At 39.2% G+C, this 25185-nt stretch overlaps 1 protein-coding gene and 1 non-coding gene across 2 annotated transcripts; one reads left to right on the plus strand and one right to left on the minus strand.

Moving 5' to 3' along the window:
* Positions 1–4061: 4061 nt before the first annotated feature.
* TRNAQ-CUG (transfer RNA glutamine (anticodon CUG)) lies at positions 4062–4133 on the minus strand. The gene has a single exon. It is a non-coding gene; the product is annotated as a tRNA-Gln (tRNA).
* A 331-nt stretch (positions 4134–4464) lies between these two features.
* RAB11A (RAB11A, member RAS oncogene family) lies at positions 4465–25185 on the plus strand. Its single transcript, XM_019968148.2, has 5 exons — positions 4465–4644; positions 10985–11180; positions 11641–11834; positions 12768–12848; positions 23433–25185. The coding sequence occupies exons 1-5, from the start codon at positions 4605–4607 to the stop codon at positions 23570–23572; spliced, it is 651 nt and encodes a 216-aa protein (XP_019823707.1). The 5' UTR covers positions 4465–4604; the 3' UTR covers positions 23573–25185.

The raw sequence follows: 25185 nt of genomic DNA on the forward strand, positions 1-25185 counted from the left end.
TCCAGATATTCAAATTTCCTGGGGTCAAAACTGACCCCAATTGAGACCCAGAGCATTAATGAACATTTGCTATGTGCCAGGTACGGTGCAAGCTATATACTATTTCAATCACATTTGTCCCATTTTGCAGACAAGGAACCAAGCTTCAGTGGGATTAGGTAAATTATTAAAAGCAGTACAACAGTAAATGGCAGAGCTGGAGTTTAAACACAGGCCTGTCAGTTCCCAGTTTGTTTTCAATAATCTTTTAGAGCTGCTCCCAGGCTGTGGAAGATGAGATATATTCCAGAATTTGCTTCTTCCATATATTCTAGGGCCAAGACATTTCTGAATCTATATTTCCAGGCTTTTTACTGGGTACTTCCTTTTGGTTTTCTTACTAGCTGTTGAAATTAGACATGCCTGAAATTAATGGCAACAGTTTTGCTTTCTTTTTTTTATCCTTTCCCCCTTTCTATTGATCATTCTTCCAAATAGTTATTAAGCCTTAGATCTCCCTCTTTTGCATCATTATAGGCAGAATCTCATATCTTTGGATATCCTGTGCAAATTCTTTCATTTCTGAAAAAGGTATTTTTAATGATCAGTAGTGAAACCCTTCCCGCGCCTAGAGCCTATGCTCTGCAACAAGAGAAGCCATGGCAATGAGAAGCCTGAGCACTGCAATGAAGAGTCGCCCCTGCTCACCACAGCTAGAGAAAAGCCTGCACAGCAATGAAGACCCAGTGCAGCCAAAAAACAAAACCAAAAATCCACATTGAAATATCAAAATAGACTGCAAAGTCGTGATACAGCAATGTGATATCGGCATAGGAAGAGAAAAGTTGACCAATTGGACTGTATCGGGGTCAGGTCCTCTGGAAGATGACCCGGTGAATTAGAAGCATAAGAATTCATTTGGGGGTGGGGGGGAAGACAAAAGGGAGAAGTGGGGCATTCAGATCACAATTTAGGATCAATACCTATGCAAGGAGAGTGGGAAAGAAGAAGGATTGGATAGGAAGAACCTCGGACTATAATGCAATTCTGAGAAAATCTTAGTGCAATGGAGAGATCTAGAGAAAGAGTACCCATTAGAAGAGTCCCATTTTGGACAGAACTGGTCCAGTTCTAGTATCCCTATGGTGCTCAGTCCTTGTCTGGGAACAGTCCAGAGGGAGTGTGGGCCTTGGAGGTGTGGCAACTGGAGACCATCAGCAAACTATACTTCTCACAACAGACTCTTTCTTAATATTTACTTTTATTTCTTTGGTTGCACTGTGTCTCAGTTGTGGCAAGCAGGATCATTAGCTGTGGTATGCGTACTCTTAGTTGCGGCACGTGGGATCTAGTTCTCTGACCAGGGATTGAACCTAAGCCCCCTGCATTGTGAGCACGGAGTCTTAGCCACTGGACCACAGGGAAGTCCCCAACAGCCTCTTTTTTGAAGGGACATCTGAGTAGTGTTCCTCTCTGGCTGTCAGAGGTATATTATGAAGATTAAAGAATAGACTTATTTATATGTATGAAATTTATTTATAATAAATTAGATATTTGTAACAGTGGGGAAAAGATTTTTCAAATAATGATGTTGAAACAATTGGCTATCCATTTGGAAATAACTAATTTAGATCCCTACTTTACTCTCAATTTACATAAAATTCAGATGGAGAAAAAAGTTTTAAAAATCTTTGAAGAAATAAGTTTTTTGAAAAAATCTTGCGTGGAGAGGAAGCCTTCTAATGTGATATGCAACATTCAGAAACCAAAGGACTGTGAGAGATTTGAGTAAATAAAAAGTTAAAACTTCTGTATGGGAAAAAACTTAACTATGCTTAACCATCTTAAGCATCTTAACTAGCTCGGGGCTGTTTATCCAAAGCACAGAATGCCTTATCCAGGTTTTTTCATCTTAAATTCTTCTCAGGATGCACTCTTGCACTGTGGGTGACCGCAATGGGTTGTGATTTAATCCTTGTGCAAATGAATGATGAATGATACTCTGTTCTTTTTTTTGTTCACAGGTGAACCTGAGAAATGCTCTGTTTCACACAGTTAAAATTTTTTCCCTTCAGAGTGGGATATTTAGACTTTAAAACACCAGAGTATTAGGGGAACTTCTAAGGCAGGAGAGACAGTGTACAGTGCGTTTCAACCTATTTGAGCATGAAACCCTTCCTTTGAGGAATACTATTGACCTTCTCAGGATGCACATTGAGAAATAATGACTTAAGGGGAAAAGTTCATGATTATTTCTCTGGCATTAATGGCCTTACTTAACATGCTCTTATCGTCTAATCTTCTCCACTTCCCCAGATGAGCTTCCTTACTTGCTTCTTCCTTCAGGAGTCAATGCTAGCTCCTCCCCTTCCAGGTAGTTCTTTGTTTTTCCTATTTATTTGACTGCACCAGGGCACCAGGTCTTGGTTGTAGCACATGGGATTTTCAGTCTACCTTATGGCATTCGGATCTAGTTCTCTGATCAGGGATCCAACCCAGGTCCCCGGACTGGGAGCTTAGAATCTCAGCCACTGTACTGCCAGGGAAGTCCCCAGGGAGTTCTTCCTAATTATCTCAGTCCCTCTGAACTGTGGCATCTGTTGCCAGAATTGCTCAATCTGCTCATGAGTTACTCCTTCAGAACTGTTATTGACCCTTTGGTAAACCTTCTGTTGCTATATATTGCTTTGGAAAGCACTGAAAATGGCATTGTATTAGTTTTCTATTGCTGCTGTAACAAATTACCACAATGTTGGTGACTTGAAACTACAGAAATGTATTACTTTACAGTACTATAGGTCTGAAGTGTGACATGGGTATCCCTGGGCTAAAATCAAGGTACCAGCAGGGCTGTGTTCTTTCTGGTGGCCTTAGGGAAGACTCAGTTTCCTTGCCTTTTCCATCTCCTCTCATTTATATTTTGCCTTTTCCATCTTCTATAAGCCTCTGCATTCCTAGGCTCCTGGCCCCCTTTCTTCATGTTCAAAGCCAAAAGGGCCGGTTGAGGCCTTCTCACACCACAACCCTCTGACCTCCCTTTTCCACTTTTAAGGACACTTGAGAGGACGTTAGGCCCACATGGAGACTCCAAGGATAATTATCCTGTTTTAAAGTCAGTTGATTTGCAACCTTAAGTCCACCTGCAACCTTAATTCCCCTTTGCCACATAATCTAGTATATTCACAGGTTCCAAGGATTGGGACGTGGACATTTTGGGAGAGCCTTTATTCTACTTACTACAGGCACCCTTGATGAAAACTCTAAATTGCACACAGGTGTAGTGAGGTTTGACAATAAACGGGAAAAACTTTTTGGCATAAATATAGTGCTTATGTACTCAGTTGTATCCCACTCTTTGGGACCCCATGGACTGGATAGCCCACCAAGCTCCTCTGTCCATGGGATTTTTCAGGAGTGGGTTGCCACTTCCTCCTTCAGGGGATGGGATCAAACCAGTCTCCTGCATCAGCAGGCAGATTCTTTACCACTGAGCCATAAGTCTCTTCACATAAAGGGAGGCCCTGCTGTGTGATCTTTGGAAATCACTTGAACCTCCCCATCCACATTTCTGAAAAAATGGAAATTGTCATCCTTCGCTCTGCATGTTAAAGAAAATAATTATATAACCAGGTTAAGCTTAAAGGATGACAAAAAGGGTTCAAGAAGTTCTTGATGAATTTTGATGAGGAGGGTGGGCGAGGTTCTGTGAATACATCTGGAGACAGTTTGGGAGATTTCTGGAGAGAAGGAGTGGAAAGTGCCTGCCCTCGTATGAAGTTGGAGGTTGAAAATTCTAGCAAAAAGAATCACCTTTTCATGGAAGCTTTCGAAGAGGGCCGAGGTTAAAAAAAAAAAGGGCTAAGTGTAGAGGATACTTAGGAGACACCTAGGTAACAGTACAGAACTGAAGGAAATGCATGTGGTCTTCCTAGGCAACTGAGTTTTGTGGCATTCCCTCCCTCCTTAGTTCAAAGACACATATACCCCGCAGGTGTACAAGAGTCACTTTGTGAATAAGTACATGACTTAAAAATCGTGGCCAGGGAAAAAACAAAACCCAAACCAAAAAGTGGAAGGAGTACAGGTTCCACCGAGATTTGAACTCGGATCGCTGGATTCAGAGTCCAGAGTGCTAACCATTACACCATGGAACCGCCACGCTCACGGTTCTGCCTTCGGCTCTCTAATCCTTAGAGAACCCCGCCCCCATCCACAAACCGACCACCAGAGGCAGTGCTGAAGCGCTCTCCAGTGCCCTGCTTCCCCGAATAACGGCGAGTGGAGTGAGGGAGAGACTATTATGTATGGAGAGCAGCCTCTGTAAGTGAGGTAAGCCGGGAGTACCGCGCTCATTAAGCCACTCGAAACACCTGCGAGTCCGGGAAGCTTGGACGACAGACGCCAAACTTGTGTACACCCCCTTTATTGGGCTGAGGGGCGGGGCACCGCCCCCGGAAGTACTTCCCCCTATGGGTGGGGGCCTGCCGGAAGTGGCGTAGCGGCAGGGAGGGGTTCTTTACCGGGTCCGGCAGCTGAAGCTCGGCGTTCGGGTTACCCCTGCAGCGACGCCCCCTGGTCCCACCGGTACCACTGCTGCTCCCGCCCCTTCGTTTCTCGGCCGCGCAATGGGCACCCGCGACGACGAGTACGACTACCTCTTCAAAGGTGAGGCCGTGGGCTCTGGAACTCTCCCTCGAGTCCCGGTTTGGGGGCCCGGGACACTCCCGGGGGACCCGCCCGCGGGTTGCCCCTGTTCTGAGATCGGCCTTCCTCAGCTCTTCCTCTCTGTGCGGCTTATCCTGAGGTCCCCCAGCTCAGCCCCTTTCCTTCCACTCACGGATGGGGGTCCTCACCACACAGCGGTCTCATAGCGACCTCCCCAGAGGCCTTAGGAAGCCTCACAGTCCCTACCCTGCGCCCCTCTCGTGGCCGGCTGCCGTCTCTCAAATCGCCTTCTTTCCTCCCCGGGTTCGGGGCCCCCTTAATGGGGCGCCCCCCCCACCATCCATCTTTTCGGGTTCAGCGCCCCCTCCCCTTCGGTATACACCCTTCCTGAGCCCCTCAGACAGGCCCTTACCCTCGTTCTTCACCTTTCTTTCGGCGCACTCTCCCATACAGATCTTTTTCTTATCTGCCTCCCTTTTCCCTCGGGCGAACCCTTTCCCTGCCCTCGGACAAGCCGCCTCTCCTCGCCCTCTTCTATCCCCGGGGCCAGGCCCTGGTTAAAAATCCGAGCGGGTCGGCGGCCCCACCCCCACCCACCCCACACTTCTCGTGGTCTGAAACCTCGCATGGCCCCCGGCATTGGTAGCTCTTTTTCTGCCTTCCCTCCGCGAGTAGTTTACGAGCTCTCCCACGTCGCTCGTGCGACCCCGGCGGTGGGGGGTAGGGCAGGAGGGATTGTCCCAGCACCCACGCGCGCACTTGTCGCAGTGACCGGGCAGACCGATGTGACTTCCCACCCAGCCTTCTTTTCTCCTGCCTTCCCTACCCAGAGGCAACCAGCCTGGGATAACTCTTGACTGTGTCCGAGACTAGGGGTTGCGGATGGGTGGTGGCTGTTATCCTTGCCAGACCTGAAGGCCCAGTTCCTGAGCAGGAAAGGTTGTACGCTGCACAAATAGCTTGCTTTATCGCTACGGACTGGTTGCTTCCTGCTGCAACATTGGGAGGATCCAACCTTTCGGTGTTTTTAGAACAGGAAGGGAAGCGTCCTGGTTGGCCACATACCTTTCCCCAAAGGTGGGGGAGCATGGGGAAGTTGTGTGCTCTTTGGTCAAATTAAATATTTTTCATAAGATAGGGGGAACCATGTAGTGCCCTTGGACAAAACATAGTGGAGGATGGGGAGTGAAAAAAAGAATTGCTTATTGGTTAGTCCGGAAAGAATCCAAATAGTTTTTTTTTTTTTTTTGTAATCGACAAAGATAATGGGTACAGCTTTCCTTGAGAGGAAAGTACAGTAAATGCTTTTGTTGTTGGATGAATGCTCTCTCTCTGATGCTGTTTCTCTGGTCCGGAGTTAGGAGGGCAGCCATCAGTAGTATGCTGAACAAAGATCATTACCAGCGAGTAAGAAGCCATTACTATTAAAGCTTTACAGTGAAGGGTGGAGTTTGAAAAGAATGTTAAGCTTAGTGACTCTTTCTGACTTTGCCACTGGGTGCTAAGTATGGTTGACTAAACAAAGCAGGAAACATTGCTTCACCAGTACCCTGCAAACCTTGGCCTACTAGTTGATGGGCCTACCGCCACTTACTCTTCTGGGCCAGAAATTTTTCTGTAGAGTGAGTACCTTCAGTATCCACTCCCACCGCCTGACAGTGGGAAGTTGTTCACAGAGAAGAGGGTACTTAATCATTTTACAAATACAAAAAAGAAACATGGATTAGTTTACATTCTTTTGGCTGAAGGCTTCTGAAATCTGGTGAGATTACTTCAGTGAGACCCTGGAGACTGGGGTGTAGTCATTAAAGGGAGATTTGTTTTTTTACATAAGGGCTGCTTTTGAAGTAATTAATTTAGGACAAGATAGACTATCAGAGTATTTCTCTTGTTTGGTTTACAACTTGAATGTTGGTTATAGAACCTAGTTATTTCCTCCCCCAAAATATTTAGTACCCTGGATTGGCTTAATGGATTTTAATTTAGCTTTGGGGTTTAGACCACTTTGCTAACAATGATTGAGAAAGCACAGGGCTTTGGAATCGCACAGGCCTGGTTTCAAATTACTGCCTCAGGTCGTATATTTGCTTTGTGACCTTGGGAAAGCTGACTCTTTTGAGCCTCAGTTCCCTCATCTGTAAAAAGAAAATAGTATCTCTCAGGACTGTTGTGAGAATTAAGTGAGACTGTAAAGTTTTAGCTTCTCTGAGAACTCAGATAATGTTAAAGAAGTTACTGTGGTTCTTACAGTTTTTTTGTTTTTGTTTTTGTTTTCTTAAAACCGTAAATCTATAACTGGAAGAGCATTTAAGTATTAGTAAAGAAACTTAAAACTAGAGCCTTCTAAAGTATTTTAAAGTTCCACAGGTTTTGGTTTCATTTGTTGTACACTTTGCTGTTTAATAGAATGTTTTTAAAAATTCTGCTGAGAAAGATTTCCACTTTTTAAAAAAGCTCTTAATAGTATATGAGTCACTTTTTAACTTCTGTGATTATATAGCCAATTTCTTATTTATACAATTTTAATTTAAAGAGAAGCAACAATAATTTCATTTTAAAATGGTTTTATTCTTTGTAGATATTCCCTGAGATGAGCTGCAGCTGTCTACTTGGAAGAAAACTTATCCTAGCAAACTTAATAGTTGAGGGAATTATAAATTAGTTTGTAGCTCTAATCAGTTGAAAATGAAGGGATATCCTGATTGGTGTAGGATGGAGTGCTTCAAGTGGAAGTGTAATGTGGGGAGAGTAGGAAAATTATTTTAAATTATGTATTTGTTCTTGAACATTAATCTTTAGCTCAACAGTGAGACTGCTGGTGGTGGTGAATTTTAATTTTAAAACTTGACTGTTTTAAAAATGTTAATTCTACATTTACACACTGTGATTAAGGCCCTGTGGGACAGACACGTAAGTGAAGTATAAATCAATCATAGTTCCTGTTGACAAATATTGTGGTAGACATTAACTCAATCAGAGTCACATATTCTGAAAATATCTGTGTACGTAGTCTACACCATTTTCTTTTCAGTCTAATTGAAGGTCAGTAGTAATTAACCATCAGCTGATTGTTAGTGGGGCTGATCAGAGGAACTTTGCTGTCTTGCATCTTGATAGTTTTTCTTTCACAACTTATGGTTGAGCAATTTGGGTTCTGCTGAATCTAGAAAAACTTGTCTAGACTTCAGCCTTATTTAATTTTAAAAAAGACTCTTGGTGAGTTTGGACTATGAATATAGTTGAAAGTAGAAAGATCTCCAAGTTTATTTATAAACCAGTGTGAAAATTATCAGTTACTTCAGGTTATAACTGTTAGGTCTGAGATATTATGATTGATTTGTTGAATGAAATTTTTGTCTAGTACATTAGTTTGTAACAGACTGTATAAAACTAAATGTGGTTGAAGAGTTGGAAATTCTTATTAAATAATGGTCAGTTAATGCGTATATTCTTTTTATAGCTTTTAGCAGCCTAGTATTTGATATATAATGAACCAAATTTAGTATTAGATGAGGTTAACCAAGTGATAATGAATATTATCAGATTTGTTTAAGAAATGTGACGTTTCATATACAGATTCTATTATTTAATTTATACTTACACACACACATATATTTTACGTAGATGGCTACAGTTATAAAATGTTTAAAGTGGAAGAACTTTAAGATACTAGTGATAAAAAGTAAGGAAAGTCACTGCAAATTTCTTTCTTGAACTATAGGATGTAATCATATAGTGGATCATATTTTAAAAAAGCAATTAAATATTATCATCTTAATGAAACTGTTTTTGGTCGGAAACTAAGTTTGAGTCTGTTTACTTTTGATTTGTTTTTAAAATCACAGTGAATTCTTTTCAGTTGTTCAGGTAACTTAATCCATTCTAGTTTGTTTATTATTTAGTGAGCCTAAATATAACCTTTCTTGGTGCAGTTTCTCATTTGGTAACTGCATAGAAGAAGTTTTCCATATTGTGTCATTTCTCAGCAGCATCTTGGCAGTGCTGTTCTTAAAGAAGCAATATCTTCTGTTGTCATTTAAGATATAATCCTTTAACAAGTCGCTAGTCATAATTCTTGTCAACCTTGCCTGTGTCTAGTTGAGATAACTTTTCTACTGTATGAAGTATTCATGTATCTTGAATTATTTTCAGATAAGGGTGCTAGTAATAATTTTTATGTTAAAATTAATTGGTTATATCAAGGGAAAAAATGTTCTTACTAAATGTCTTTATGACAGTGCAAAGATTTGAGAATGGGGAGACAGAATATAATCGATAAAGTGGAAGTTAAAAGGCAAGAAACCAAAACTTGAAAGTATTAAGAGTTTTTGTGGGATGGAGTTATTGAGTTATATGTTTTCCAAAGGCATTGTCATTCTGTTTGTTTTTATTTAGCTTTTTTGGCTGCACCATGTGGCATTTGGGATCTTAGTTCCCCACTAGGGGTCAAACCCGTGCCCCCTTCCGTGGAAGGGCGTGGAGTCTCACCATTGGACCACCAGGGAAGTCCCGGCAGTGTCATTCTAGATGTCTTGCTCTTTGGCTTTGAACTAAGTGATTGGTTTCTAAACTGATTCATCTGACTGGTAAATCTGAGTGCCTTGGAAGTAGAAATGTTCAACTTTTGGGTTTTTCCGTTTCCTATTCCTACTTCAAGTGAAGCTTTTATACCTCAGTGCTAGTGTGGGGCCAGGAAAGATTCAAAAGAGGTGTCGTCAGCAGAACATCCACCCTTTTGAACTGAGGCAACCTTAGTTCCCTACTAAGTGAGTATACTCTGCTAATAGGGTAGACTTTTATTACTGAAACTGGAATTTTACCTCACATTTAGAATGGAGGACCTTGAAAACTAACTTAGGAACCAGCTGTAGTACACTATAAAATTGGAAATGTTTTTATATGTTACTTTCATGACCTTACCGTCTTCTTCCCTGGTAGAAGCATTTACTGTATTGTCTGTGTTTGCTGTAGTACTTTTGACACCCTCTAATTGACTAACTGGAAATAACTGTGCCTTTTGCTGCATGGAGTCACTGCTGCCTGGGTGATTTTTTTTGCTGAATCAGCTGATAGAGGAAGCCAGAAAGATATGCATTTGACAGTGTACTCTCTCCAAGACTGTCCAGAGGCCGGCTTACATCCGTTCTCGCGCATAATGGACGGTCTGCCCTCTGGCCCGAGTGCAGGGAGCTCTCACAGCGTTTCCTTCCCTTGCCATGTCCCCCTTCCGCTGAAATACCAGTCTCGTTAGTAAGGCATGGTCTTACACCTTGCTGTTACTCTTGAGTGTTTGATTATTTATTCCTGGTATCTAATAAATCAGTTAGCTAGTAAAGAACTGAGAAGATGCGTTAGCAGTCAATAGTAGGAGTAAGCATAATATTTTCTGAAACATTGATAAAAAAACTTCTACCAAGGAAAAAATGTTATCAAGCTCAGATTCTGAAAACCTGTGAGCTTTTGTTCTTTAAGTTCAGATAGAAACACTTTAAAACAACTGCCTATTTCCCCATTGTTTTTGAAGTGTGATATATCACCTTAGGTGAGAAAGAATCCACTGTAGTTAGCTTGAAAATAAACTACTTCCTATAGTAATCAGAGGATATAAATTCATCTAATCAGTCAAACAAACCTGTTTCTTCTTCTTTTTTAAGTCATCAGTGAAAGTTATGACTTCCTTTGCCTTTGACTCAGAGTAAGTCAAAATTATTAGTCAGCTTTCTAGGGCTCCTTGATTTTGGAGGGGTCTCGAGTTTTCTTGCTAGTCTGATAAATGTAATTATGGGAGGGTCATTGTAGCTTCTGTGATCTGGGTGGCAAAGTTTATAAACTTGCTGCCTACTGTGTTAAATGTGTTCATTTTGCCTAGATATGAGTCCTGAGGTCACACCCAGGCTTTGATGAAACTAAGTAGAACATACTTAGGGCACTAACATCCTTTGTTGCTTTCATGTCTAATACATTTTCATATCACAGATTGTTCATTTGATTTAGGATTTACCTCTCAAGTATAACCTTGTAAGGTAATAAGTTTGATATAGTGTTGATTGTTAAATTAATGCATTAGCCTGTCATCAGTGCCTAGTAGACCTATGATTAATATTTGCATTTGTAAGACAGGATACTAAGTAGATGATGGGTGGAAGTCACTATGCAGGTAGAAACACATTAAAAAGAATAAATTGATTTTATCGATTGGTAACATGAGCATTCAACTCTTCCTCCCTACCCTCATTCCTTTTTTAAAAATCTGATGCCCTATCTTTTTTGCTTTAAAACATGATGGTCTTCTGAATATGTGTGCCTCATCCATCTGACATTAAGTACTTTGTCTTTTTAGTTGTTCTTATTGGAGATTCTGGTGTTGGAAAGAGTAATCTCCTGTCTCGATTTACTCGAAATGAGTTTAATCTTGAAAGCAAGAGCACCATTGGAGTAGAGTTTGCAACAAGAAGCATCCAGGTTGATGGGAAAACAATAAAGGCACAGATATGGGACACGGCAGGGCAAGAACGATACCGCGCTATAACATCAGCGTAAGTCTCAGCATTTTTAAAACAAATTTTATTTATTTTTGGCTGGGCTGGGTCTACATTGCTACATGCGTGGCACTCTGGTTGCAGCACGTGGCTCATGGGCTTAGTTTGCTCCACAGCACGTGGAATCTCCCCAGACCAGGGATCAAACCGGTGTCCCTTGTATTGGTAGGCGGATTCTTAACCATTAGACCACCAGGGAAGTCTCTCAGCATTTTTAAGTTCTGTGAAATAGCTACCAAAGTGGATTAGCTGACTTTTGGTATTGGAAAAAAGTACTGTTTTGTTTCCTTTAAAGAATTCCTGTATTAGTATTCTAAAATTCGTGTGTTTAAAAAAAAAAAAGTGTGAGAGTGTGTGTGTGTATATACATACATAGTTCATATACTTAGTCTTGTCTGGTGTTCTCTCCCATCTTATGGTTGTTTTCTAATAGTTAAATACATTTTTCTGTTTTCAGATACTATCGTGGAGCTGTAGGTGCCTTATTGGTTTATGACATTGCTAAACATCTCACATATGAAAATGTAGAGCGATGGCTGAAAGAACTAAGAGATCACGCTGATAGTAACATTGTTATCATGCTTGTGGGCAATAAGAGTGATTTGCGCCATCTCAGGGCAGTTCCTACAGATGAAGCAAGAGCTTTTGCAGGTTAGTGGTACGAATTCTGTGATATTACAGTGCTTCTGTATTTCTTAGTTTTCATGACCCTTCCAATGAGGGTAATGGGTTGCAACAGTTCTGGAAAGGTAAACGTGAATGCTTAACAGAACTTGTTTTGAAAATGCATGATGACTGTATGACTCTCTTGCTTAACTTTGAGTTATTAGACTTGTAGTATTGAGTTTTTGCTGCCAAAAATTGAATATAAATACTATCTTTTCTCTCCCTGGAAGTGGTAGATAAAATCTATGTTTGTTCTGTGCTTCCTGCTTTTTTCCATCATGTCTTTGTTTTACCAAGACTTATTCTATGCGGGTCTGAAAAGTAGTGGCCCAGGGAGTGTAAAGGACCAACAGGGATGTAGCTGCTTTGGAGTTATAACTTTTTTGGCTTAATAGAGAATCTGCCTATCTTGACTCTGTATTGGTGGTAGGGGCAGCCTACCAGAGGGCAACATTGTACATTCTTGACTAGTGCACGATGTGAGCTTTCACTGTTGATTATGCTGTGACTAAAATTTTCTGTTTTCTAGTCAAGAAGCTTTGTTTCAGACAATAGTAACAGAATTCTAAGTGAATCACATATACCCCCGCCTTGTTCATACCATGGCTGTATGTTAGGGGGAAGCTCAGTAAGGGTGAAATTGGCTGGGCATTTGGTAAGTTTACTGCATTATGCCCAGTGTTATTCATTGCCAATGGTAGTGTTTAGATGTAGCAAGTATTTGTTTTAATTAAGAAGCCAATGAAAATTCTCATTTTTAATCTACTAAAGTGGAAGTAGCATGGTGTTCTTATTGCTTAAGAAGTGGGGGAGAACCTGGGGTTTAAAAAGTTGTTATTTTCCCTTTGAAGGTCTGAGTGTATTACGTCCCTTGTATTTTTAAATTTGACAAGACTGAAGTTTTGTGTCTCCCTACAGAAAAAAATGGTTTGTCATTCATTGAGACATCTGCTCTAGACTCTACAAATGTGGAAGCTGCTTTTCAGACAATCTTGACAGGTAAGACTTGCATTTTTAGATTAGACCAGTGGGAATTAGAAGTAGTAGAAAGATAATTTAAACAAATTAATCAGAAAACTAAACTATAAAATCACACTAAGAATGACTATCATTTGAGAGCTGTTGTAGTTACATTCATCCTAACTCATCTGGTTTATAGTGGGAAAAATACTTTGAAAGTAATGCATTCACTTCTGTTATTACTTTAGTCTGTGCATACCATGCTTCCTGGTCATAAACACAAAACAATGCTTAATGGTACTTTTTTATAAGGTAAATATTGAAATCCCATTTATGGAAAGATGAATGCCCTTTTGAAATTCAGTAAAGAAAAGGTGTTCTTGGTTCTGATGTGTTATAGAAGCACCTAGGAAAATACATATTCTTAAAAACTTAGGAAACAAAAGGTAAAATTCTCCCACGATTTATTATTGTATAAGAAGCAATGTGGAGAAAAGCAGCCAGTGATAACATACTGAAAAGTTTTAAAAAGTAGTGGAAAAGAAATAAAATTCATGGTCTTTTGGAATGTGGATGTGTAGACCATGTCAACCTCAGGGGTGAGAGAATATTTTATTTATAGTGACTCAAATTTGGAGATTTTCAGGTGGCTCAGTGGTAAAGAATCCACCTTTCAATGCAGGAGACCCAAGAGATGGGACTGAGATCCCTGGGTTGGGAAGATCCCTTCGAGGAGGAAATGGCAACCCACTCCAGTATTCTTGCCTAAGAAATCTTAGGGACAGAGGAGCATGGTGGGCTGCAATCCATGGGGTTGCAAAGTCAGACACGACTGAGCAACTGAGCATATTTATCCTCACTTTAATAGAATGAACAATTTATCTGAAAGTTTTATCTTAATCCTCTAATAAATGTGTGTGTGTTAGTCACTCAGTCGTGTCTGACTCTTTGCAACCCCATGGACTGTTGCCCGCCAGGCATCTATGTCCCTGGGGTTCTCCAGGCAAGAATACTGGAGTGAATTGCCATTCCCTTCTCCAGAGGATCTTCCCGACCCAGAAATCAAACCCTGGTCTCCTGCATCGTAGGCAGATTGTTTACCATTTGAGCTACTGCTGCTGCTAAGTTGCTTCAGTCCTGTCCGACTCTGTGCGACCCCATAGATGGCAGCCCACCAGGCTCCTCCATCCCTGGGATTCTCAAGGCAGAAACACTGGAGTGGGTTGCCATTTCCTTCTCCAATGCATGAAAGTGAAAAGTGAAAGTGAAGTCACTCAGTCGTGTCCGACTCTTAGCGACCCCATGGACTGCAGCCTACCAGGCTCCTCCATTCATGGGATTTTCCAGGCAAAAGTACTGGAGTGCTGTGCCATTGCCTTCTCCTTGAGCTACAGGGAAGTCTAATAAATACAAAGTACTTTAAAAATGTATATTACTTTTAAGAATTCATAATTTAGAGTGTAGTCTTAATATATAGTGCTCTTATGTGATGTTCTAAAAAGTATATATGCAGAAATGGTTAAGTAAATGAGATTCTAATTATAGTGTAACAAGATTTTATTCTTGGTATGCAGCAGTTGTATTAGAGGCCAACAGATTTTAACTTGTAAAGTGTTAGTCACTCAGTCGAGTCTGACTCTTAATGACACTGTGGGCTGTAGCCTGCCAGGCTCCTCTGTCCATGGAATTCTCCGGACAAGAATATTGGAGTGGGTTGCCATTCCCTTCTCCAGGGGATCTTCCTGACCCAGGGATTGAACCCAGGTCTTCCACATTGCAAGTAGATTCTTCACCATTTGAGTCACCAGGGAAGCCCTTTAGCTTTTAAATGTTGTCTTACTTTACTGTAAAAATGTAGCGAATAAAACTTAGGGTTTAGGAGCATGGGCTTGGAAGCCTGACTTGTGTTCTAATCCTGGCTCCTTCACTTACTAATGAGCTATGTTAGGCAAGTTACTTAACCTTTCTAGGCCTTAATTTCTTCATATGTAAAGTTGAAATATGTTTTGGGAGTTCTGTTACTTTCTTTTTAAGAGAGGCTTGTATTTATAAATACCTTGTGGTGTAATTTGACTTGACTGTTAATGGTGTGAGTGAAAAGGTTTTGTTTCTGTGAGCTAATCCATAGAAAAGAATTGACTGTTATTGGAAATCTAGACTCCAAAAATGAGTGAGTTCCATACATGTAAAATATTTAACTGCGCCTGGTACATTGTAAACATTGGATATTAGCTAAGTAGCAATTAAAGTATGAAAAAAACTCATTAAAAATAAACTATATTGATGTTTTACATATCTATTTTATTGTAATTCTTTTCTCTTATCAGAAAAATAGTAAATAAAGGTTGATGCTAGGGTTGGATAAACAGTCTTTGGAACACAGTCACTTTTTAAAAAAAAAAAAAATCTTTGGGTCAACTTTCACTGCAGATTGTTTAAAGCAGGCAAGATTTTATTGAATATGCCATATGTCTTCAAATCTTGTTTTTTTCATTTTAAGCACTTGTGTGGTTTCTCTTGAGTCAATGTGATAATACTAAATTGAGACCCAGGAGTTGTAGGTTTTACCTTTTACCACTTTGTTCTCATTCGCTCTGTAATTAAAGTCAGTGAACCTCCCTAGTCCTAAGATTCAGTGTTCTAAGATGTGAGTCATCTTCATCTTCTTAAGCCCTCTGAGAAAGCTCGTTTGAAAAAACTTTAATCAGTCCTTGTTGGGTCATTTTTTACGTCCCATCAAATCTCTGTTATAATTCTAGCCCATTCCGATCTCAATTTCTAGCCCATTTATTTAGTGAAAATGAGGCCAAGTGTTTTGTTTCATCTGTGGTTAACAATTTTATGTGTCGTTTTGTAGCATAGAACTTGTGATCCATTCAAACATGAACTAATCAATAAGCAGTGATATATATTGTACTTAAAATGGAACTGTTTTGTGCTGAATGATGAATGTGCTGGCTGTTTCTCTTAAAATTCACTCTCGATTAAGCTTTTGTTACTGCTTAATTAATATTGCTTGAAAGCAAACAAAAGATTAACTTATTACCACTTTTCCTCTCTCTAGTCACTACTTCCTCAACTTCCTGCAATAAATCTCAGTGTTGATCTGTAGGATCAGAGATGACTGCATATGACTGGAAATTTGTGTTTTGCAGGTGTTAGGATCTAAACTTTTCTGTATACTAATGGGAGTATTAATGCACAGAAAAGACAGGAAATAGAACTGTATTCTCATTTAGGTTTAATTCTGACTTAACAGATTAACAGTATTAAGGGAGTATTTGTATTGTATTTTGATGTTACTGGAAGAAAAACTAGCTTTTTACTTTTTAAGATGCAAAATTAAATATTAGAAAATGTATCTCCATTGTTACTTCAAAGATAATTTGTGTTGCTTATTTTAGAATAGACCCCTGGCATTCTTGATATGTGTGAATTTGACAGTAACTTCCTGACATAATTTTGCTGATGGTATTTTTAGGAGGTAGTTGGTTAGTGCGTGAGTGAGTCTGATACATTGCATAGCCTCTAGATTTCAGTGCAGCTTTGTTTTCTTTCATCTTCAAGTTCATTAAGCGATGTTATTAATCCATACTTCCATACTGTATTACTTTTTTTCTTTTTGATTTGAATTTTGACTATTTCAGACTTAAGGTTGCAATAGTGGTACAAAGTATTTGCAAATACCCTTAACCCATATTCCTCAGATACTGAGGAATTTTACCACACTTACTCTATTCTTTTTCTTCCTTTCTCTAAATATATAAACAATACTGTTTTGTTTTGCTTTACCATTTGAGAGTGACAGGCATGCTGCTCGTTATCCCTAGGAGCTTTTTTTCAGTGTGTATTTTCCTAAAAACAAGGATATTTAGTATGTCATAGCCATAGTATAGTGGTCAAAAGAGAGATAATAGTGCCTCATCATGGTTAAGCTACAGAGCTTATTCAGATTTTGCCAGCTGTTCCAGTTGTGTTTTTATTAGCAAAAGACAATCTGATCAGATCGTACATTGCGTTCACTTATCATAACTCTTCAGTCTCCTCTAATGTGGAATAGTTCCTCAGTCTGTCTTTTGGTTTATTGACATTTCTTGAAGCGTATGGGTCGGTTATTTTGTCATGTCCCTCAGTTTGGGTTTGTCTGATGTTTCTGTTTGATTCAGTTCTGGTTATTTGCTTTCAATAGGAATACCACAGAGTGTTCTCAGCGCATCACATCAGGATGCTCACAATATTGGTTTGTCTGATTAGAAACTGGTGATGTTGGTTATGGTGTCTGCCAGGTTTCTCCATGTAATCAATAAGTCCAAGCCATCTTTGTAGTATGGAGACTAAATTCTAAATTCTGTGGTAAAGATTTTTTTTTTTTGGTCCTGTGGCGTGGCTAACAGGATCTTAGTTCCCTAAGCTGAAATTGAACCTGTGCCCCTGCAGTGGAAGTGCAGAGTCCTAACCACTGGACTGCCAGGGAATTCCCAGTTGAAAGAATTTTCGTTCATTTAGCATATTGTCTCTTAAAAGTGGGACTAGAGTTTTCAGACACTAATCTTATTGGAGTAGTAAGGATCTTTTAATCAGGCATAGTAGCTTTGGTTCTTTGCATGTGGCAGCCTTTTAAATAACTCAAATTGGAGCATTTTTGACCTTCAGGAAACTTAAATCATGAGCAGTGGGTTTGAAGAAGTTTTAATAAATTCTAACGTGAGCTGTAGTATTAATAGGATAATTCAGGCCTCTTATTTTCACAAGTTTTGGAAGGACTGAAGAATTTTAGCTTTTTTTATTCACCAGGTTGAAACTATTACATTTAACTTAGAATTTACTTTGCATCTTGATAAATACTTCATTAGAGTAGAAATAGGCATATGTCTTTTATTTAACTTTATTTGGTTATATTTAAAGCTATTTTATATTAATATTTTACTTTATATTTAGATCTCCTACAAGAGATCCTAATGTATGAACGATAAAGCAGAGTTCCTTCTTTTTAACCTAACCTGTCCTTTGAATTTCTTGAAAAGGGTCTGCGCAGGAGTTGGTATATCACATACACTTTGTTCTAAAGGAGAACATGCCCTTTGTAGAGGAAAATATTTGCATCTGGTTTAGCTGGTTTAGTCCTGTACCCCTTCCTCCACTTAAATAACCTTCCTTAATCGGATCCCAGCTGGAAGGTGAGTGAGTGAAGTTGCTCAGTCGTGTCTGACTCTTTGCGACCCCATGGACTGTAGCCGAACCAGGTTCCTCCGTCCATGGGATTTTCCAGGCAAGAATACTGGAGTGGGTTGCCATTTCCTTCTCCAGGAGATCTTCCCGACCCAGGGGTTGAACTCAGGTCTCCCGTGTTGTAGGCAGACACTTTACCATCTGAAGGTACCTGCTTCCTGTTTTCTTATCAAAGTTTTTTTCTGAGTGACACATCCAGCCACAAGAGATGTTAAGTAATTGTGTAGCTTCTTAGTGCCCATTCTACCTGAAAGAAAATTTTCTCCTCATTTTCTGATCAAGCTTCTTTTTCTTCACTGCCTTGGTCGGCATCTTTTTGGTGATTGGAGCAATGTAGGAGTAATCGATTTCTGCCAAACAGAATGTAGTACTTGCAGGCAGTTTTATAACGCTGCTCAAATTTGTTTTCCTTATAATGAGATCTCTAATTATTTACCTTTCTGTGTTCTCTGAGAACTCTGCTTTTTCCTCTTGTCCATTATTTGCTTTTCATGTAAGAACCTGTAAAATATTTTTTGTTTTGGTTCCCCTAACAACATTGAAAACCACTTGTAAAGAAGTTAAATTTATAGAGGGTCTCATTTAATCATTTGTACTTGAAGAAGAGCCATCCAATTTGGGATTAGAGAGAAAACATAATAAAGACTGAAGAGTCTAGTTTCATAGTAAGTTGATGGTTATCTTTTGTCCTTAGTCACTCGCCTGATTGAATGATTTTTCCTTTTTACCCTTGATATACTCTAGTCCCATCCCCTTTTAATGGAAAGAATGTAAATGAAGGCTCTGCCTTCATATCCTTTTTATTTTTATTTATTTATTTTTTTTAAACAACTCTAGTCAGTAGTGTTTATTGTAATCTCATTTTTTTCTCTTGGTTCTTTGAACCACTGTCAACCTTTTAAAGCATGAATTTTAGCCACCTGCTCCCCCAGAAAAGCATAAGAAAAGGTACACTAGCTGTCAGTGTCCTTGTTAGTTTACATACACAGTTGATTATAGTTTGCTCTTGTTCAGCTTTTGGAACATTAGTTTTTTTAATTTGGAAAAAAAAATTAATTAATGTATTTTCTTTCCTTTAACTTTTTGTTATGGAAAGTTCTCAGCATGCCAAAAGTAGGGTACTGTCATGAGCTCCCATGTAGTCATTGATAACCATCAGTCCAGAGCCTGTCTTTCTTCCACCTACTGCCACCCCCATTGTTTTGAAACGAATTCGAGGTATTATGTCATTTCATTTGTAAACATTTCATGATGTATATCTAAAAGATAGAATTTAAACCCCATAACAATAAAACCACTTAAAAATTGGCAGTAATTCCTTATTGTCCTCTGTTACTCAAACAATATTACAATTTCCTGTCTCAAATTTTAATAGTTCAAACTAAAATCCAAATGATGTTTGTACATTGCATTTGATTGCTGTATTCTTGGACATTTTGAAAATATGATTCTGCTTTTGTTTTTTACCCCATAACTTTATATTAAAATAATCACAATGTCATATATCCAAGAACTTTATGTTCATGTAGTATTATCTAATGTGCAAGTTGTATTCAGATTTGTGTTTTATAGATTTGGTTTTTACAGTTTAAACCTGGGATCTGGTCAAGGAAAACACATTGGATTAATGGAATTGTTACATTTTTGGGTACTGAATAGGGTAGTCACTGACTATAGGTGGTTGTTACGCACTTGAAGTATGGCTATTGGACTGAGGAATTGGATTTTAAATTTTATTTACTTAAATAGGCAGTTAATGCATATTTAATATAAATAGATGGGCCATAGCCCACATCTAAAGCATTTATTTTCGATTTTTAATGTATTTTGTGCGTAACGTTTGTTGAAGTCTTGGCCAAGGGACTTCCCTTGTCCGGTGGCTCAGGCTCTGTGCTCCCAGTGCAGTGGGGCCAGCTTTGATCCCTGGTTCCGGGAACTAGATCACACATGCTGCAACTGCAGAATATGCTTCAACCAAGGCCTGGCACAGCCGAAAAAGAGTCTTGGCCAGTTGTCCTACAGAATGTCCCTCAGTCTGGATTTATCTCATTATTTCCTCATGATAACTTCATTTTAAACATTTTTTGGTAGGAATATATAGGTGTCATTCATAGGAATATGTTATACTTCACAGTACCACATAATAGGAGGCATATCGTGTCAATTTGTCCCATTTTTAGAATTCCCTTACTTTTAGAGGGTGTTTTTTCCTGAGGAAGCACTGTGAAAACAAAATAAGATCTATTCTTTGTAAGGAGTTTATATAGTCAGCAGGAGCTACTTTTAGGCAGTGCACTGTAAGACCAATTTATTAAAAATACAATTATTTATTAAATAAGGACACTTGCTGTAGGACATGATTTTGAGCAAACTCCAGGAGATAGTGAAGGACAGGGAAGCCTGGCATGCTGCAGCCTATGGGGTCGCAAAGAGCTGGGTATGACTTAGCAAATGAACAACAATAACTTGCTGTAGAGGAATTTAATAATAATTTATCATGTACTTAGTTATTGATCCCCTACTATTAGGTTGGTGTAAACATAATTGCAGTTTTGGACTGTGAATTTTAAGTCATTATAACTAGGCTCAAACACATCTTTATTAATCAAAATAGGAACCATTATAATCAGCACATTTTTGTCAATGAGAAATAAGTGTTTTTTTTATTCCTGTAGTGCAAAATTTGTGCTTTGGGATTCAGCAGACTCTTGGAAGACATTTTCTCCATCCTGCTGGTTGTGGAAGCACTTTCCTGGAAAAAAATTTTCAGGATGCTTTAAGTAGTAATCAGTTGTCGAGAGGTCAGGCGAATATGGCGGATGAGGCTAAAGTTCCGTGGCCCAATTTGTTCAACTTCTGCAGCGTTTGGTTGTGCGATATGCGGTTGTGCTTTGTCATGGAGAAGAATTGGGCCCATCCTGTTGACTGATGCTGGCTTCAGGCATTGCAGTTTTCCGTGCATCTCATCTAATTGCTGAGCATGCTTCTCACATATTATGGTTTTGCTGGGATTCAGGAAGCTGTACTGGATCAGACTGGCAGCAGACCACTGAAACAGTGGCCATGACCATTTTTTGGTGTAAGTTTGGCTTTGGGAAGTGCTTTGGAGCTTCTCGGTCCAGTCACTGAGCTGGTTGTCATTGGTTGACATCTAAAATCCACTTTTCATCACGTCACAATTTTTGATGGAGAAATGGTTTGTTGTTGTTGCTTAGGACAGGAGAAGATGCTATAAAATGATGATTTTTAAAATTTTTCAGTCCACTCATGAGGCACCCACTTACTTTGCTTATTCACCTTTCCAATTTGCTTCAAATGTTGAATGACCGTAGAATGGTCGATGTTGAGTTCTTCAGCAAGTTCTCGTGTAGTTGTAAGAGGATCAACTTTGGTGATCCTCTCAGTTGGTCATTGTCAACTTCTAAAGGTCAGCCACTGTGGTTCTCGTCTTCAAGGCTCTTGTCTCCTTTGCAAAACTCCTTGAACCACCACTACACTGTACATTCGTTAGCAGTTCCTAGGCCAAACACATTGTTGATGTTGCAAGCTGTCTCCACTGCTTTACGACCCATTTTGAACTTGAATAAGAAAATCACTCAAATTTGCTTTTTGTCTAATATTTGCCAAGTCTAAAATAAATATAAATAGCAAGTAATAAGCCATTAGCCAAAAAAAAAGAAATGCAAGAAGTGCCCATTAAAATGATGTATAACATAACTTTTGAGCAAGGAGATCAAACCAGTCCATCCTAAAGGAAATCAGTCCTGAATAGTTATTGGAAGGACTGATGCTGAAGATGAAGCTCCAGTACTTTGGCCACTAATATGAAGAACTGACTCATTGGAAAAGACCCTGATGCTGGGAAAGATTGCAGGTAGGAAGAGAAAGGGATGACAGAGGATGAGATAGTTGGATGGCATCACCAACTCGATGGACATGGGTTTGAGCAAGCTTTGGGAGTTGGTGATGGACAGGGAAGCCTGGCATGCTGCAGTCCATGGGGTCACAAAGAGTTGGACATGACTGAGTGACTGAACTGATAACCACATTTATTTAAGAGTGTGTTTCAGTATCAAATGACAAAGTTCAACAGTGCAAAACTACAGTTACTTTTGCACCAACCTAATATGCTGGGGATACAGCATGAAAAAGGTAGTACAGTTTTGGTCCTTATAGTTTGTTGATTGAAAAAAAGGCACAATCTGAAAGTTGAGAATTACATTTTTTATTTGGTGGACTTGCCCTAAGTCCAGGAGGCAGCCTCTCAGATAGCTCTGAGGAACTGTTTAGAAGAGTTAGGAGAGGAACCAGGATATATAGGAAGTTTTGGAACAAAAATCGGGTAGTCTGGATTCAAAACTGAAGAAAACCAGACATCTCAAGTTAATGAGTTTAGGGCTGTCCTGTGTATGGGAAGTCTGAAATCATTCTTTTGATATGCACCTTGCTAGTTAAGGTGCATATCAAAAGAAGTCTTCCCTGGTGGCTCAGACGACAAAGCGTCTGTCTACAATGCTCGAGACCTTGGTTCGATCCCTGGGTCGGGAAGATCTGCTGGAGAAGGAAACGGCAATCCACTCCAGTATTATATTGCCTGGAAAGTCCCATGGACAGAGGAGCCTGGTAGGCTATACAGTCCATGGGGTCGCAAAGGGTCTGAGTGACTTCACTTACTTAACTAGTTAGTGCCAGTATATTCCTTTTCTCCATCCTCAATTCCCTCAGGGTGCTTCTTTGGGGAGAGCGGGTGGTTGTGGTGGCTGATGGCCCAGCATCTTCTGCTTACTGATATGGCAGGGGACATTTAGTGGAAGAGGTGGATGCTAAACAGTTTTGCTAAGTGTCCTAGAAAATCTTAAGTTGCCTGTTTTGAATGATTATCTCATTGCAATTTAACTTTAGTTCAGAAGGCATTGATACACATTATCTTTCCATTCTTCTTTTCCAAGAGTTCTTTGGGATTTTGACTTGTCTATGAAGTTGTATTCTTCACTACATACAGAAATACCTACTGAGTCTGATAATGCAGATTTAAATATTTTTCTGTGGTACAGTGTCAATATATGTAGGTTTTTTTTTGATAAGGTTAGAAATTTAGATCTAAGCCCTATAATCTCTTTAGACCAAGATTTATCTAACTGGTTGGTAAACCTTTCCCTCTGGAATGGAAAGCCTTTGTTTCTGTTCTTACCTTAAGGGAAATTGTGAAATAATGGGTTGACTGATCAGTGGCTGGTTGAAAAAAGAGCTTTGAGTATATGAGCTCTGTTCAGTTTATTTGCATTTTTTTCTCTTGTGAATATAACTTCTACCTCTGTGTATCTTTAATTTTTAATCACTGATTTATGGGTCTGTTCACAGTGAGTGTTGCTGTTTCTTTTTTGTTCCCCTCAGAGATATACCGCATTGTTTCTCAGAAGCAAATGTCAGACAGACGTGAAAATGACATGTCTCCAAGCAACAACGTGGTTCCTATTCATGTTCCACCAACCACTGAAAACAAGCCAAAGGTGCAGTGCTGTCAGAACATATAAGGCGTTTCTCTTCTCCCCTAGAAGGCTGTGTATAGTCCAATTCCCAGGTCTGAGATTTAAATATATTTGTAATTCTTGTGGTCATTTTTGTGTTTTATTACTTCCTCATACTTATGAATTTTTCCATGTCTCAAGTCTTTTGATTTTAGCTTTATAAAATCATCCATTTGTCCCGAATGACTGCAGCTTTTTTTCATGCTATGGCTTCACTAGCCTTAGTTTAATAAACTGAATGTTTGGATTCCTCAATTATTGTTTACTTTTCATCATGGAAGCTGTCACTGTAGGACATAATAGAACTTGATCCCTTGAAGCTCAGACCTGTTGGTCTTGATTAAATCAAATTAAGAAGACTGTAGAAATAAGCTATCATTTTGCCACAGAGCAGCTTATAATTAACACACTCTTCTCTCAGTGCAGAGTATATTTCCATAAATCTAAGAATTGCCCTATAAACATAGTAGAATTTTGAGAGCTTATAAATTTTCCATTATTCTGGAAGTCAATTTCTAAAATGCCTTAATAGGATTATGTAGTTTAGTAAATTTTGTTTTTTAATTTTTGTAAACATCAAAGTTGATTAGAGAGGGGGGAACACTTTTTTCTCGACAAGAATTATCTTAATAAACACAAAAGACTGTGATGATTTCAGTAGTAGCATGGTTATGGGGCCATAAGTCACACAGTGCTGCCTGGCAGGCTGGGAACCGGAGAGACTGGTGGAATTCCATCTGAGGTGCCTTTGTTACAGTGATCAGGCAGCCCAAGTCATTTAACTTCTCTAATTTCCCAGCAGTATATTATGTGGCATTTTATTGCTCAGGCAATAACTGGTTTAATGCGCTTAGTCTCTGATGGCAAAGTGTTAATTTTGTCTTAAAACCTTCCAGTAAATGCAACCTAGTTTTATCACCATAGCCACCAGCAGGCATGGATAATTATTTTAACAATGCTGATTTTTGAGTTTTGTAGTATATTATGGAATATAGTCCAGTTAAATATCTGGTTTCAGTATGTTAAAGAATACAAGAGAGGTTAATTTCTGCTCAAGTGGTACCACTTAAAAGGCATGTATTCTTTTAGTATATAGATGAAATAGTACCTTGAGTTTAAATAGAATGCATTAGGCATTGTACAAACCTGAAAGTTTTCTTCCACTACATTATTGAAATCAATGGAGCAACTCATTTTTCATTCTGAAATGTGCACACTAATATTTAGTTTTATTTTTTTGTGAATAATATTAAGCACTTAACTCTGAAGTGTTCTGAAAGTTGTGTCAACTAAAGTGATACGATTCAGGATGGTGGAATATCCCCAAAATATACATGTGTGTGGGCTTGCCTAGATTACTATGTTTCATAGTTAATCTGTCTTTTGCGGTGCTCATGACGTGTGGGGCACACGGAAGGCATTGCTGTGGTCAGTCTACTTAGTTTTCCTCTGTAGCCCTTTTATTATTTTGGTGTATTAGTTATGAAGATACTACTATCTCCTTGTAAATCGCTACTTTGTATTTTATGCATGCTCTGTAACTTGATTTTTTTTTTTTTTTTAAGTTACTGATTTGGAATATATTCACATTCTAATAAACAGTTATAGGGGGACTATTC

This window comes from Bos indicus, chromosome 10 (assembly GCF_029378745.1).
Source record: "Bos indicus isolate NIAB-ARS_2022 breed Sahiwal x Tharparkar chromosome 10, NIAB-ARS_B.indTharparkar_mat_pri_1.0, whole genome shotgun sequence".
NCBI classification, from domain to species: domain Eukaryota; kingdom Metazoa; phylum Chordata; class Mammalia; order Artiodactyla; family Bovidae; genus Bos; species Bos indicus.